The following is a 14,928-nucleotide window of genomic DNA, read 5'->3' as shown; positions in this document are numbered from 1 at the left end:
AGGCGGGACTTATAAAGCCCATGAGAACCATGGAGAGTCAACCCACAGCAGCTCCGCTGCCCTGCTGAAAATGTGGCGACACTTTGTGTTTTCTCTTCCACAATTTGGGGATAAAATTCATAGAAGATAAACGATTTAAAACAAAATAGTTATTGTAGTGGCGAGCAAACCTTCTGCCCTTCACACTGAGCTCATGGTTGGCGACGAGGACTCGTTTATTCGATTCCAGGAGGCTTCAAACGTCTCGGATACACAGTCATTTTGCACAACTCGCAGCGAGTTTTCTTCACATTTCGTCTTTAAAAATATCTAAAAGTGAAGTGTATTAAATGTGACAGTGGTGTTCCAGCAAGCAGAGATATGTGAGGATAGACTACAAGTGAAACAACTGCATTAATGTGTTTTATTTAGTTTAAATTGGGGAAGTTTTCAGTGGTGGTAAACACACTGGGTGCTGGGTGTGAATCTAGGCGGTTACCTGACACAGGTTTATCCGCTGGCATTGATCCTTAACATGATGGATTTGACATGATGGGCCTCCAAACACAGGTTCATATTTCCAAATTCTGCTGTCCACAAACCTGACTGCGTGACATCACTGCAACCAGCTATAGTTTACCTCGAAATCTTTTTGTAATATGATCTGGTCCATGTTGTTCATAATAGCCCTAGCTAGTCAATTTGTCAGTTTACTCAAATGCAAAGAAATGTGGGATTGCAAAAATAGTGAAATATGACAAATAACATGAAAAGCTTCAGATTGTATCGTAGGCCTATGGAAGCCCATTTCTGGTTTGAACATGTTATTTTTTTAATATAATATGTAGCCTTCTGTAGGCTATTTATAAACTTGTTTTGCTTAAACTAAAAAGGTAAAGGTCTTTAAAAAGAAAGGAAGCCCATTTCTGCCAATGTGATGAACAAAAATATTTTGTAAGTCTTTATAATGAGGAACTTTCTCAAGATAATTACTTTGTATTTCAAAATAATGACTTACTTTCTCCAAGTAATGAGAAGAAGTTGTAAAGACTAAAATGCAGCCATTTACATTCTCTCTATATGAGAGTTTAAGGAACTGAATAAACCCTAAATAAATAATTATGGAGGCAATGTTTTTTGGCAGAAGGTGGTGATTAGTGTGCACTTTAATCTGGGCTCATTTTACATTAAACAGTTTACTTTGAGCTGGTGTTCCTGTTCACAGCCATTGAGTAAAAACACTATAGTAACCTAAATGTAAAGTCTACAAGTAATAGAAAGAAATAGGCTAAGACACAAAGCACTAAAGCAATGATAAAGACCAAGTAACATTGCAGATTATAATTGTAAAAACCCAACTGTAAGTGGTACATATATAGAGAAAATATATGTTTCCCTCCGACCCACGGTATGACAGGTACAACATTTATAAAAAAAATATGATTATATACAATTACAGTAAGAAAGATAAGATACACATTACATAATAGCACAAATGTTAGGCACAAACAAAGCATAGAATAGAAAACTAATGTAAAAAGCGATAACTGAAAACATTCTTGGATAGTTTGTATCCAAACACATGATTGAATGAAACTTTGCCGTTGGTTTAGTGGATTACAGCAGCGGGACGTTTACTTGGAGCTGGTGTACTTGGTGACGGCCTTGGTGCCCTCAGACACGGCGAGCTGGTCACAGCTATAGAGTAAAAACAAAATAGTAGCCTACATGTAAAGTCTACAAGAAGTAAAAGAACCAAGTATGATACAAAAGCAATGATGGGGACCAAACAATGCCCATTATATTAATAAATGCACAATATTAAGTATTGCACATTATGGAGATTACAAAGGCCTTGTTTCTTTATTGTACAAACGATTAGTGACACAATTCATGGGCAGGTCTACTGTGTTTTTATATCAACATGACTGAATGAAACTATGCTCTCTTAAAAGAAGTGTGGTAATAGAACAAAGTGAGGCTAAGACACAAAGCATTGATAAAGACCAAGTAACATTGCCCATTATAAAAACCCAATTTTAAGTAGTACATGTGAGATTTGATATTAAGGGACTTTCACTACATCAAAAAACAGGTGACAACATTCATGGAGAGCTTAAAAAATGGCATGATTGAATGAAACTATGCTCTCTTAGAAGTGTGTCTCTTAAAAGAAGAGCTGTAGGTTTGGTGGATTACAGCAGCGGGATGTTTACCTGGAGCTTGTGTACTTTGCTGTAGAATAACAGCATGGTAGCTTAATGTAAGGTCCATGTAGTAATACAACTGTAAGACACTAAGCAATAACACAGACAGTAATAGTGCCCATGATTGTGGAGATTTTAAGAGACTTTCACAAGTGACAATATCCATGGTTAGTTACAAAAATAAACAGCAATGGCAGCAGGTTTACTTTGAGCTGGTGTACCTGTTCACATATAGAGTAAAAGCACTATAGTAGCCTGAAGGTAAAGTCTACCAGTAATACAACAAAGTGAGTCTAAGACACAAAGCAATGATACAGACCAAGTAACATCGCCCATTATAAAAACCCAATTTTAAGTTCTCCGACCCAGTGAAACAAGGCAGGTACAAGTATAAAGATAGTAAAGAATACATCAAAGACAATTATGAGGAAAGTATTTATAATAAATCCAAAATAGTGCAAATCTAAGATAAAAACAAAGATCATAGAAATCTAATGTAAAACAATACTTTTAATTATAAAAACCCCAACTGTAAGTGGTACATGTGTAGAGGAAATGTGTGTCCCTCCGACAGTGTAATAAGGACAAGTACAACATTTATAAAAAAAAAAAAAATTATGTACACACAATTAGAGTAAGAAAGGTAAGATACACATTACATGATAGCACAAATGTTTGCAAAAACAAAGTATAGGATAGTAAACTAATGTGAAATGCAAAAACGTTGCTGGATATTTTGTATTTGAACACATGAGTGAATGAAACTGCTCTTTAAGAAGAAGTGTGTGGCTCTTAAAAGAGCCGTTGGTTTAGTGGATTACAGCAGTGGGATGTTTACTTGGAGCTGGTGTACTTGGTGACGGCCTTGGTGCCCTCAGACACGGCGTGCTTGGCCAGCTCCCCGGGCAGCAGCAGCCTCACGGCGGTCTGGATCTCCCGGGAAGTGATGGTGGAGCGCTTGTTGTAGTGAGCCAGACGGGAGGCCTCACCGGCGATGCGCTCAAAGATGTCGCTCACAAACGAGTTCATGATGCCCATGGCCTTGGAGGAGATGCCGGTGTCGGGGTGGACCTGCTTCAGCACCTTGTACACGTAGATGGCGTAGCTCTCCTTCCTGCTCTTTCTCCTCTTCTTGCCGCCCTTGGCAGCGGTCTTAGTCACGGCTTTCTTGGAGCCCTTCTTGGGCGCTTTCACGGTGGCTTCTGCTGGCATTTTTGCTTCTGAATGGAGTTCCTGAAACAGATAACGAAACTCCGTTCATGACGCCTCCTTTATGTGCATCTGATGCAAATGAGACTGTGCTGTTGCTCGCACAGGATTGGCTGAGCTTTGTGAGTGAGACTGAGCATGCGCCAACACAAAGTAACCGTCCCAGAACCGTTAGGAGAGATTGAACGGCTCTCAATCGTCCTAAAGCTGTTTTTTAGATGTCGGACTTGTAATTGGAAACAATAGATGATGTTTAATAGTGTGATTCTAGGCGACGGCCTTGCAGTGACGTGCGGTGATATTAGAGGCTATGAACTGAGTTATGAAAGACAGATTACCTAATTTCTTGTTTAGGCTAATAAGTCAAAACAGTAAACGTTACGCAGAAGCGCGGTACACACGCAAGGTCGATATCAAGACATTTCCAATCAGGATGACATATTGTGTACTAGCCTACTCTCACAGTATCTCTCTCTCTCTGCCACACACACACACACACACACCAGTAACCAATGTCCAGCATCAGAATGCAACCATCTTTATCCTTAATTATTGCACAGCGGCCAATTATTTTTGTCAGTCAGCAACAATAATAGAAGAGCTGTAGGTTTGGTGGATTACAGCAGCGGGATGTTTACCTGGAGCTTGTGTACTTTGCTGTAGAATAACAGCATGGTAGCTTAATGTAAGGTCCATGTAGTAATACAACTGTAAGACACTAAGCAAAAAACAGACAGTAATAGTGCCCATGATTGTGGAGATTTTAAGAGACTTTCACAAGTGACAATATTCATGGATAGTTACAAAATAAACAGCAATGGCAGCAGGTTTACTTTGAGCTGGTGTACCTGTTCACATATAGAGTAAAAGCACTATAGTAGCCTGAAGGTAAAGTCTACCAGTAATACAACAAAACAATGATAACAACCAAGTAACATTGCCCATTACAATTATAAATAGGCCTACTCTATTTTAAGTGGTACATTTATGGAGATTACAAATGGGGCTTTTCTTTATTGTAGGCTACATGTTAAGGTAAGTCAACTTATATGTCAATCATGGGATTTGTGCCAGATAGAGGAAGTGAAAAATGTCCCTCTGACTCTCTGTGAAAGAAGGCAGGTATAAAGAGTATACAGATAGTAATGTATACAGTGAAGAAAGTTTAGATACTTAGCCCTCCTGTTTTCCTAGTTTCTACATCAGAAATTTGGGTTTCTTTCAACCAAATTGCCCAAAAGTAACAGATGGTTCCATGAAACACTCTTCAAAAGTCAAAGTAAGGATCCGTTCAATACTATCATTGACTTTTGGGTGTTTTAATCAATTTGACTAAACTTTGACAGTCTAAGATTGTCCATAAACATCACCCGATATTAGTCAAAATGTATACCTTCTTTTAATTCTAAAATTAGGTAACATTTCATGAAGGATATAAGGTTTCAGAACTAAAAAAATAAATGAGTTTAATGATAGTGGTAACAGGTTGATGAAAGTGTATATTGGTGGTAATAATGCATAGATCTCACTAATTTTGATATGAAGGGCAACACAAGTGTTAATACCTTCAATAAAAACAAAGTGAAAATATAAAAACGAGCACTTGTAGTCAAATGAAGTGACTGAATGAAGCGTTGCTCTTTAAGAAGAAGTGTGTGGCTCTTAAAAGAGCCGTTGGTTTAGTGGATTACAGCAGCGGGATGTTTACTTGGAGCTGGTGTACTTGGTGACGGCCTTGGTGCCCTCAGACACGGCGTGCTTGGCCAGCTCCCCGGGCAGCAGCAGCCTCACGGCGGTCTGGATCTCCCGGGAAGTGATGGTGGAGCGCTTGTTGTAGTGAGCCAGACGGGAGGCCTCACCGGCGATGCGCTCAAAGATGTCGCTCACAAACGAGTTCATGATGCCCATGGCCTTGGAGGAGATGCCGGTGTCGGGGTGGACCTGCTTCAGCACCTTGTACACGTAGATGGCGTAGCTCTCCTTCCTGCTCTTTCTCCTCTTCTTGCCGCCCTTGGCGGCGGTCTTAGTCACGGCTTTCTTGGAGCCCTTCTTGGGCGCTTTCACGGTGGCTTCTGCTGGCATGTTTGCTTCGGATTGGAGTTTCTGAAACAGATATCAGAGCTCCGTTCATGACGCCTCCTTTATGTGCATCTGATGCAAATGAGACTGTGCTGTTGCTCGCACAGGATTGGCTGAGCTTTGTGAGTGAGACTGAGCATGCGCCAACACAAAGTAACCGTCCCAGAACCGTTAGGAGAGATTGAACGGCTCTCAATCGTCCTAAAGCTGTTTTTTAGATGTCGGACTTGTAATTGGAAACAATAGATGATGTTTAATAGTGTGATTCTAGGCGACGGCCTTGCAGTGACGTGCGGTGATATTAGAGGCTATGAACTGAGTTATGAAAAACAGATTACCTAATTTCTTGTTTAGGCTAATAAATCAAAACAGTAAACGTTACGCAGAAGCGCGGCACGCAAGGTCGATATCAAGACATTTCCAATCAGGATGACATATTGTGTACTAGCCTACTCTCACAGTATCTCTCTCTCTCTGCCACACACACACACACACACACACACACACACACACACACACACACACACACACACACACACACACACCAGTAACCAATGTCCAGCATCAGAATGCAACCATCTTTATCCTTAATTATTGCACAGCGGCCAATTATTTTTGTCAGTCAGCAACAATAATAGAAGAGCTGTAGGTTTGGTGGATTACAGCAGCGGGATGTTTACCTGGAGCTTGTGTACTTTGCTGTAGAATAACAGCATGGTAGCTTAATGTAAGGTCCATGTAGTAATACAACTGTAAGACACTAAGCAAAAAACAGACAGTAATAGTGCCCATGATTGTGGAGATTTTAAGAGACTTTCACAAGTGACAATATTCATGGATAGTTACAAAATAAACAGCAATGGCAGCAGGTTTACTTTGAGCTGGTGTACCTGTTCACATATAGAGTAAAAGCACTATAGTAGCCTGAAGGTAAAGTCTACCAGTAATACAACAAAACAATGATAACAACCAAGTAACATTGCCCATTACAATTATAAATAGGCCTACTCTATTTTAAGTGGTACATTTATGGAGATTACAAATGGGGCTTTTCTTTATTGTAGGCTACATGTTAAGGTAAGTCAACTTATATGTCAATCGTGCGATTTGTGCCAGATAGAGGAATTGAAAATGTCCCTCTGACTCTCTGTGAAAGAAGGCAGGTATAAAGAGTATACAGATAGTAATGTATACAGTGAAGAAAGTTTAGATACTTAGCCCTCCTGTTTTCCTAGTTTCTACATCAGAAATTTGGGTTTCTTTCAACCAAATTGCCCAAAAGTAACAGATGGTTCCATGAAACACTCTTCAAAAGTCAAAGTAAGGATCCGTTCAATACTATCATTGACTTTTGGGTGTTTTAATCAATTTTTGACTAAACTTTGACAGTCTAAGATTGTCCATAAACATCACCTGATATTAACTATTAGTCAAAATGTATACCTTCTTTTAATAATAAAATTAGGTAACATTTCATGAAGGATGTAAGGTTTCAGGACTAAAAAAATAAATAAAAGAGTTTAATGATAGTGGTAACAGGTTGATGCAAGTGTATATTGGTGGTAATGGGGGGAAACAACACAGATTTCACTAATTTTTATATGAAGGGCAACACAAGGGTTAATACCTTCAATAAAAACATAAGTGAAAATATAAAGACGATCATTTGTAGTCAAACGAAATGACTGAATGAAGCGTTGCTCTTTAAGAAGGAGTGTGTGGCTCTTAAAAGAGCCGTTGGTTTAGTGGATTACAGCAGCGGGATGTTTACTTGGAGCTGGTGTACTTGGTGACGGCCTTGGTGCCCTCAGACACGGCGTGCTTGGCCAGCTCCCCGGGCAGCAGCAGCCTCACGGCGGTCTGGATCTCCCGGGAAGTGATGGTGGAGCGCTTGTTGTAGTGAGCCAGACGGGAAGCCTCACCGGCGATGCGCTCAAAGATGTCGCTCACAAACGAGTTCATGATGCCCATGGCCTTGGAGGAGATGCCGGTGTCGGGGTGGACCTGCTTCAGCACCTTGTACACGTAGATGGCGTAGCTCTCCTTCCTGCTCTTTCTCCTCTTCTTGCCGCCCTTGGCGGCGGTCTTAGTCACGGCTTTCTTGGAGCCCTTCTTGGGCGCTTTCACGGTGGCTTCTGCTGGCATGTTTGCTTCGGATTGGAGTTTCTGAAACAGATATCAGAACTCCGTTCAGGACGCCTCCTTTATGTGCATCTGATGCAAATGAGACTGTGCTGTTGCTCGCACAGGATTGGCTGAGCTTTGTGACTGAGACTGAGCATGCGCCAACACAAAGCAACCGTCCCAGAGCCGTTAGGAGAGATTGAACGGCTCTGAACCTTCCTAAAGCTGATGTTATTTTAATTTATTTCATTATTTGAAGTTTTTATGCTCTTGTATGTTTGTCAAATGTTCTATTTTCTATATTTACTCTTTCTGTACTTACGTAAACACGAGTAAGAGTGTTTTGGTTAAAACAATAAATTTATGATATGAATGTACATTTTCTCCTTTACATTATAAAAAATAATAATAAAAAAAACGTAGGAATATAGCCTATGGATCACGTAGTGAAGGTTGTAATGAGTTGTATTTAGGTACTTGTACTTATATTTCCATGTTCTGTTACACACACAAGTATTCAAATGCTGTACTTTTACTGGTTACTTGCAGATAAACTCCCCCCATTACTTTCGACCAGTTGTATTAACATTAAAAAGCTGCTTTTCTGTTCATTTGAAAAATCATTAAAATGCTCCACACTGTAGATGTTTACTGGAGTATTTGATGTGTCAGGACTCTGATGAAGTTTCTATAGCTGCTTGGCACTTTACACGTCAACAGATGTACAAAATGTAAATCAACCCAACTTAAAGCTCCAGTGTGTAATGTGTTTAGTTGTTCGTTATCAACATCTGTGTTGCCCGTTCACAAACTTGTACTTTTTCATCAATATTTACCTCCACCATCAATTCCAAGTATTCCTATTGGCTTGAAATTTTACATTTGCGTTAGCATGAACTGGGGTAGACGCTCAACATATTCATGCTCCATCTTGAGATACGTTAGCCGGTAAGGGACACACAGGACATACTGCTCCACCTCTGTGTGTGTGTGTGTGTGTGTGTGTGTGTGTGTAAGGGACATACAGGACAAACTGCTCCACCTTTTGCGTTTTCTCTGTCACATGATGAACTAACAGCTGCTGCTAACGCTGCTAACAGGTATCGTAGCTTCCCGGCCCCGGCAGGTTTGAAGAAGGAAACATGGAGGACCAACACGTATTCACAGTCCAGATTTCAGGAACAGGAGCCTTCGTCTTCTTCGCCCAGAAAAAGAAAACAGATATTGAAAAGAGCGAGAGACCGGCTTTTTGAAGCTGAAGGCTACCGTAGCTGTAATACGTACTTTGAACTGCGTGGTGCGAGAGAGTTGATTGATATATGATCTCAACGCTAGATGGGAGACATTCCTACACATTGGACCTTATAAAAAGGTCTAGAAAAACTTTCCCAGAAAAGGTTAACACAATACAACTACAGCTGAATGCGCTCTGATATATTTTATAGAGGACAACAGACTTTTCATCATGGGGGAGTTTGATGTCGGCCTATGCAACAACTGTAAAGTCTTTTTGGGTTCTCAAATAATCCAAAAAGTTTAACAAATGTGTCTGGGTTTTGTTTTTTGGTACAAATCTGTGGATGTATCTATACTATGTTGTTTATATGAGGAAGTGTGTCAGATATGAAGGTGTAAAAACCCTACTTTAACTTGAACTTGAACTGTCAGTGTGAAAAAGTGAATAATGGATCCTAAACACAGCTGCAGTCTCGATGATTTAATCAGAAACGAGTTTGATACAGAACCAGAGTCGGCGCCAGAGCAGATCTACTGGAGGGGCATTGGGTCATCGGAGGGGGGCACTGAAATGTTTATTCAAAAACGAAATACGTTTTCTTTATTATTATTAATATATAATTAATAATTTCATTTTTTGTTGTTGTTAATTTCCATATCATGCCACCACATAGCAGATCTTTACTTCACTTAATTCAGGAGAGAGACGAGAGAGCGGCAGATTCCAGCTGGCTTGTCATTGTGTAGTATCTCCTTTTTAATATAAGAAACTTTTAAAATGAAATCCAGCAGTGCTATTTGCGCTTGTGCTTATTCATAATTGTTCCATAAACACCTTGTAAAATCCAACTCAAATCTTGAATAAAAGTGTGTTATTAATGTTTAATCGGCGCTGTCTCACTGTCACTGTCCGCTACAGAGCCCAGGAGGAGGAGATGGCCCGACTCCATGGAATACAGGATAGCATCAAATAACCTAGCATTAGATAACTGCAGAACACAGTGTAAATAACTAAATATATGTCTTTAATACTGTGCATATATCATTAAATGTCAAAGTCTGGAAATGCAGCCGTTAAGCTCTCGCGTAATCGTTACCCTTAAAGGACAATTCCGGCGCAAAATGAACGCCGTGCAACGTGGAATTCCCAAACTGTCTCTGGAGATTCCACGTTGCACGGCGTCGACTAGTCATGACTGGTTTCCGAGATGGCTCCCGCAAGTAAACATGAAGGCGACTGTCTTTATAATCTATCTTTTTAATAATCTGTACGCTTACAACATTGTAAATGCTTCGGTTCACATTTAGAGACCCTAATTATGCTAACGTTAAAGTGTGGTGATATTTCGAGCCTTTTTAGTGGTATTAAAGAGCGATTTAATTTGAGTGTCCCCATGCTGCAAATACTAGCATTTAAAGCTAACCAGCGGTCCACGCTAGCCTCGTTAAAGCTCCAAACTCATTAGATTAGCATGAAAAGACGTCCCAGAGAACGACAGACTGGGTACACGTCAGTTAATAACCCCTAGGTTCGTTTTGCGCCGGAATTGTCCTTTAATGTCCTCGTTATCAGTCCGATCTTTAATACTGTTCGTGACAAAACCTGCATGAAGAAAAGTGTGTTTGCCTATTAAACTTTCGTCAAATTGTATCTCGGGGTGGGGGGGGGATACCACTAGTTGATGCTGTGATTTTGGCAAGGTGTTAATCACAAATTGTTGTAAACATAAATACTGCGGTGACCCCGTGCGTAATGCTGCATGATGGCCCTGCTGGCCCTGCAGGAGGACTCCGCCAATGGAAGAATCAGGAGGGAAAGAGGCTTCAGGGACCATGACGATGACTGGATAATATGCTGATTTAGATTCCCTCAAGCTGGACTCTTGGATCTATGTACTGAATTGGGTCCAGTAGAGAGGGCAACGTGCCAGAACCGTGCCATCCCGGTCCAAATACGGGTCCTCACCACTCTGGGGGCAACTGGCTGTTTCCAGGGGGAAATGGTAGACAGCTGTGTTCTATATAAATATTATATACAATCTTCAACTTTATATAGGATAGCCTATAATATATAGTGCTGTTAAATCTTCTCCTATAGGTCTGGAATATCGAAGCTGTCCCCGAGTGTTGTAATGCCTGCCGTTCTGGATGGTATTACTAATATAGGTAGTCTCTACATCAGGTTTCCCACCAGTTATGAGGATATCTTTTTTACACCATGGCCTGTGGTAGGAGGGGCATCAATGACCGCTAGGGGGGCACGGCTCTCGAATGCCCCAAAATAGCACCGACACCGTATAGAACAGTAACCATATTGAGTGTGACACGTAATTCATGCTTGTACGTTTCAATAAATGGGTTATTATAGAATATGTTGTAGGCCTATTGTTCATTCATTTGAAAACAAACATCTGCCATTAACAAAATGTTTCACTGTCAAACAATTCAGATTCATTAAAGTCATATAAGTAAACAGATTAAGAGTCTCAAAACTGACGTCTTGCTAAGAAATTTGATATCCACATACGAGTCAACCACCTTGTGAAGCTACCGTGTAATGAGTCATGTTCTGTATTTAGTATTAAAAAAAACCTTAATCAAGCTACAACCGCATAGCTTAAAACATCAGGAAGTGTCTTTAGAAGGAGTGTGTGGCTCTTAAAAGAGCCGTTGTGTTGTTGTCAGATTGTTGTTGTTTAGCCTCCGAAGCCGTACAGAGTGCGGCCCTGTCTCTTCAGAGCGTACACCACATCCATGGCGGTCACCGTCTTCCTCTTGGCGTGCTCGGTGTACGTGACCGCGTCACGGATCACGTTCTCCAGGAACACCTTGAGCACACCGCGGGTCTCCTCGTAGATCAGACCGGAGATACGCTTCACTCCGCCGCGGCGAGCCAGACGACGGATGGCGGGCTTGGTGATCCCCTGGTTTTGTTTGTCTGCCTGTATAATAATGTGATGAATACATGGGCCTTATATACAGGGCCTTTGGCTTAAATGTATTTTTATTCAACTTTATTGTCAATGCACATGTCACAAGCACCTAGCAACGAAATGAGTTCATTAGGGAGATAGTGAAAAAGCTGTTCTATTATCATATTAAGTCATTCAGTGCCTCCCTTGCTATTTGTAGAATTTTGACACGGTGGTATTACTTCTACCTAATTAAAACATCTGAATTTGTCTTCCACCAAGTAAGTAACTAAGTCCAAAATGTCACTTTTAGCAGTTTAATGCATTGCAGTTTAAAGTGAAGTCTTGTTGTGAATACACAAACGTGGCTGAAATCTTTTCTGATTGGACATCATACTTACGCTTAACATCATTTAGAAAATTGTACTAAATAAGGTACAGAAAATAATATGCTGTAACGGCTATTGACTGGGGTTGACGCATGCGCAGTACGTCCGTGTTGACATCGACATGTCCTCTCTTACGTCCGCAGATAAGACATAAATACAGCCGGTTGGGGAAGGTTGACTTCATTCGTTTCGACGATCTCGTCATCGACTGAACTCAAAAATGTCCGGAAGAGGAAAAGGAGGAAAGGGACTCGGTAAAGGAGGCGCCAAGCGTCACCGTAAAGTTCTCCGTGATAACATCCAGGGGATCACCAAGCCCGCCATCCGCCGTCTGGCTCGCCGCGGCGGAGTGAAGCGTATCTCCGGTCTGATCTACGAGGAGACCCGCGGTGTGCTGAAGGTGTTCCTGGAGAACGTGATCCGTGACGCGGTCACGTACACCGAGCACGCCAAGAGGAAGACGGTGACCGCCATGGATGTGGTGTACGCTCTGAAGAGACAGGGCCGCACTCTGTACGGCTTCGGAGGCTAAACAACAATCTGACAACACAACGGCTCTTTTAAGAGCCACACACTCCTTCTAAAGACACACTTCCTGAGGTGAACGAGGCTGTTGGTTAAATCATTTTGATTGAAACCGTTAGTGTACAGTTAACACTGACTTATATTATCACCTTTTGGATAGGTGAAATTCCCCCATATGGATGAATGGCTTTAAACGAGCTCTAAGGCCGTGGCTGTACAGGAAACGGGGCTAGAAGTGTAACTGGTGACCAAGTGGTCAACGAGCAGAAGTTGCTTTATTTTAAGGGCTGAACTACAGCTTAAAAACCTCCCAGCAGCTCTGTTAAGAGCCACGTTACTTCTAAAGACACTGCCTGATGTGAACAGTATACGTAGGCTATAGTTTTCATTTATATCGGTGTTTTGGTGTAACTGTCTGCAGTAGAAACGGATTATTCTCCTGTTTTGGGTCCATTACTTGGTGTCACTGTTTATTTGTGATGACCTATAGGTTGTTGCACCTGGATATTTGTCCTAAGATACGTGATCATAGATCCATTGTATTCTTGGAATATCAAAACCCAAACTATTTACAAGCAGCCAAAGGAGTTGAATTAATCTTACGTGGTTATCAAACCTAGCTTTCCATATACAATAGTCTTACATTTCTCACCTGATAACTGATTTTATTGTAAGTTGCTTTTAATGTTTTTGTTTTTATTTGTTTTTTATGTGCTGGTTTTTGGGTCTTTGGACTACCATATGAAGCACTATATAAATATAATGTATTGCAAAGTAGGCTAATAACGTGGTTGAACCTGATATGGTTATCAAACCTAGCAAGAAGTCAGATCTGGGACTATTTGACTTTTCTGTTGATTACTTAATACTAAAACAAATTGGGATAATCTGAATTTTCTGACAGCAAAAAAACAATTTAAGTAGAAGTACAGATGTTTTTTCAAATGAAATTAATAAAGAATAAATAGGCCTACCACAATGCATCCTATAATAGCCCATCTATAGATGAATCCACGGCTTTGTACCAAAAAACAAAACCCAGACACATTTGTTCAACTTGTTGGATTATTTGAGAACCCAATAACACTTTCCAGTTATTGCATTAGGCCAACATCAAAATGCCCCATGATGAAAAGCCTGTTGTCTATAAAACACTTATCACAGCACAATAAAAAGGCGTCCCTGTTGTATTGAAACAGTCGCCGTGTGCATTCAGCTGTAGTTGTATTGTGTTAACCTTTTTTTTTTAGAAAGTTTACTTGTGTAACATTTCAAGGCACGTTTAACTCTCCTGTTATCGGGTCAAATTTGACCCATTTTCAAATAGTTTCTATATCGGAACATTTGGGTTTCTTGCAACAACATTTCCAAAGGAAATGCCGTGGATGGCTCCCTACAACGCTCAACACAAGTTTTATTCAGTTTCATAGCATTTTTACTTTTTTTCTTTATATAAAAGAACGTTGAAAAAAGTGACAAAAATGTCAAACGGTGAAGAAAAAAAATGGTGGAAAAAAACGTGACAAAAACATCGGTGGAAAAGCAACAAAAGTGTCGAAAAAGACGTCCAAAACGTTGAAATTTTGTTTAAATTTTGACCCAGAAAAACAAAAGTTGCATTGTAGACGGGAAGACAACACAAGGGTTAAGTTGGGTTGATTTACATTTTGTATTTTCCATTTGATTTGAGTTTCTGTGGATGAACAAACATCTGTTGACGTGTAAAGTGCCAAGCAGCTATAGAAACTTCATCAGAGTCCTGACACATTAAAAACTCCAGTAAACATCTACAGTGTGGAGCATTTTAATGATTTTTCAAATGAACAGAAAAGCAGCTTTTTAATGTTAATACAACTGGTCGAAAGTAATGGGGGGAGTTTATATGCAAGTAACCAGTAAAAGTACAGCACTTGAAAAATTGTGTATGTAACAGAACATGGCTATATAAGTACAAGTACCTAAATACAACTCATTACAACCTTCACTACGTGATCCATAGGCTATATTCCTACGTTTTTTATTATTATTTTTTATAATGTAAAGGAGAAAATGTACATTCATATCATAAATGTATTGTTTTAACCAAAACACTCTTACTCGTGTTTACGTAAGTACAGAAAGAGTAAATATAGAAAATAGAACATTTGACAAACATACAAGAGCATAAAAACTTCAAATAATGAAATAAATTAAAATAACATCAGCTTTAGGAAGGTTCAGAGCCGTTCAATCTCTCCTAACGGCTCTGGGACGGTTGCTTTGTGTTGG

General features: G+C 40.2%; 5 protein-coding genes across 5 annotated transcripts; 1 reads left to right on the top strand and 4 right to left on the bottom strand.

Annotated features, from left to right (window-relative positions):
• Positions 1-1,123: 1,123 nt before the first annotated feature.
• LOC144528068 (histone H2B-like) lies at positions 1,124-5,178 on the bottom strand. The gene is made up of 2 exons (XM_078266488.1): positions 5,104-5,178; positions 1,124-3,419 (listed from the first exon to the last, which is right to left on the bottom strand). The coding sequence occupies exon 2, from the start codon at positions 3,396-3,398 to the stop codon at positions 3,021-3,023; it is 378 nt and encodes a 125-aa protein (XP_078122614.1). The 5' UTR covers positions 3,399-3,419; positions 5,104-5,178; the 3' UTR covers positions 1,124-3,020.
• LOC144528067 (histone H2B-like) lies at positions 3,991-5,494 on the bottom strand. Its single transcript, XM_078266487.1, has one exon. It carries the CDS (start codon positions 5,475-5,477, stop codon positions 5,100-5,102), a length of 378 nt encoding a protein of 125 aa, XP_078122613.1. The 5' UTR covers positions 5,478-5,494; the 3' UTR covers positions 3,991-5,099.
• Positions 5,495-7,124: 1,630 nt separating this feature from the next.
• Positions 7,125-7,636, bottom strand: LOC144527647 (histone H2B-like). The gene has a single exon (XM_078265848.1). It carries the CDS (start codon positions 7,617-7,619, stop codon positions 7,242-7,244), a length of 378 nt encoding a protein of 125 aa, XP_078121974.1. The 5' UTR covers positions 7,620-7,636; the 3' UTR covers positions 7,125-7,241.
• A 3,580-nt stretch (positions 7,637-11,216) lies between these two features.
• Positions 11,217-12,156, bottom strand: LOC144528191 (histone H4-like). The gene is made up of 2 exons (XM_078266670.1): positions 12,148-12,156; positions 11,217-11,776 (listed from the first exon to the last, which is right to left on the bottom strand). The coding sequence occupies exons 1-2, from the start codon at positions 12,154-12,156 to the stop codon at positions 11,531-11,533; spliced, it is 255 nt and encodes an 84-aa protein (XP_078122796.1). The 3' UTR covers positions 11,217-11,530.
• Positions 12,157-12,336: 180 nt separating this feature from the next.
• Positions 12,337-13,380, top strand: LOC144527716 (histone H4). Its single transcript, XM_078265936.1, has one exon. It carries the CDS (start codon positions 12,356-12,358, stop codon positions 12,665-12,667), a length of 312 nt encoding a protein of 103 aa, XP_078122062.1. The 5' UTR covers positions 12,337-12,355; the 3' UTR covers positions 12,668-13,380.
• The last annotated feature ends 1,548 nt before the right edge of the window (positions 13,381-14,928 follow it).

Source organism: Sander vitreus, chromosome 13, assembly GCF_031162955.1.
Source record: "Sander vitreus isolate 19-12246 chromosome 13, sanVit1, whole genome shotgun sequence".
NCBI lineage: Eukaryota > Metazoa > Chordata > Actinopteri > Perciformes > Percidae > Sander > Sander vitreus.
The sequence above is the reverse complement of the archived record's forward strand: the minus strand, read 5'-3'. Positions and strand labels throughout refer to the sequence as shown.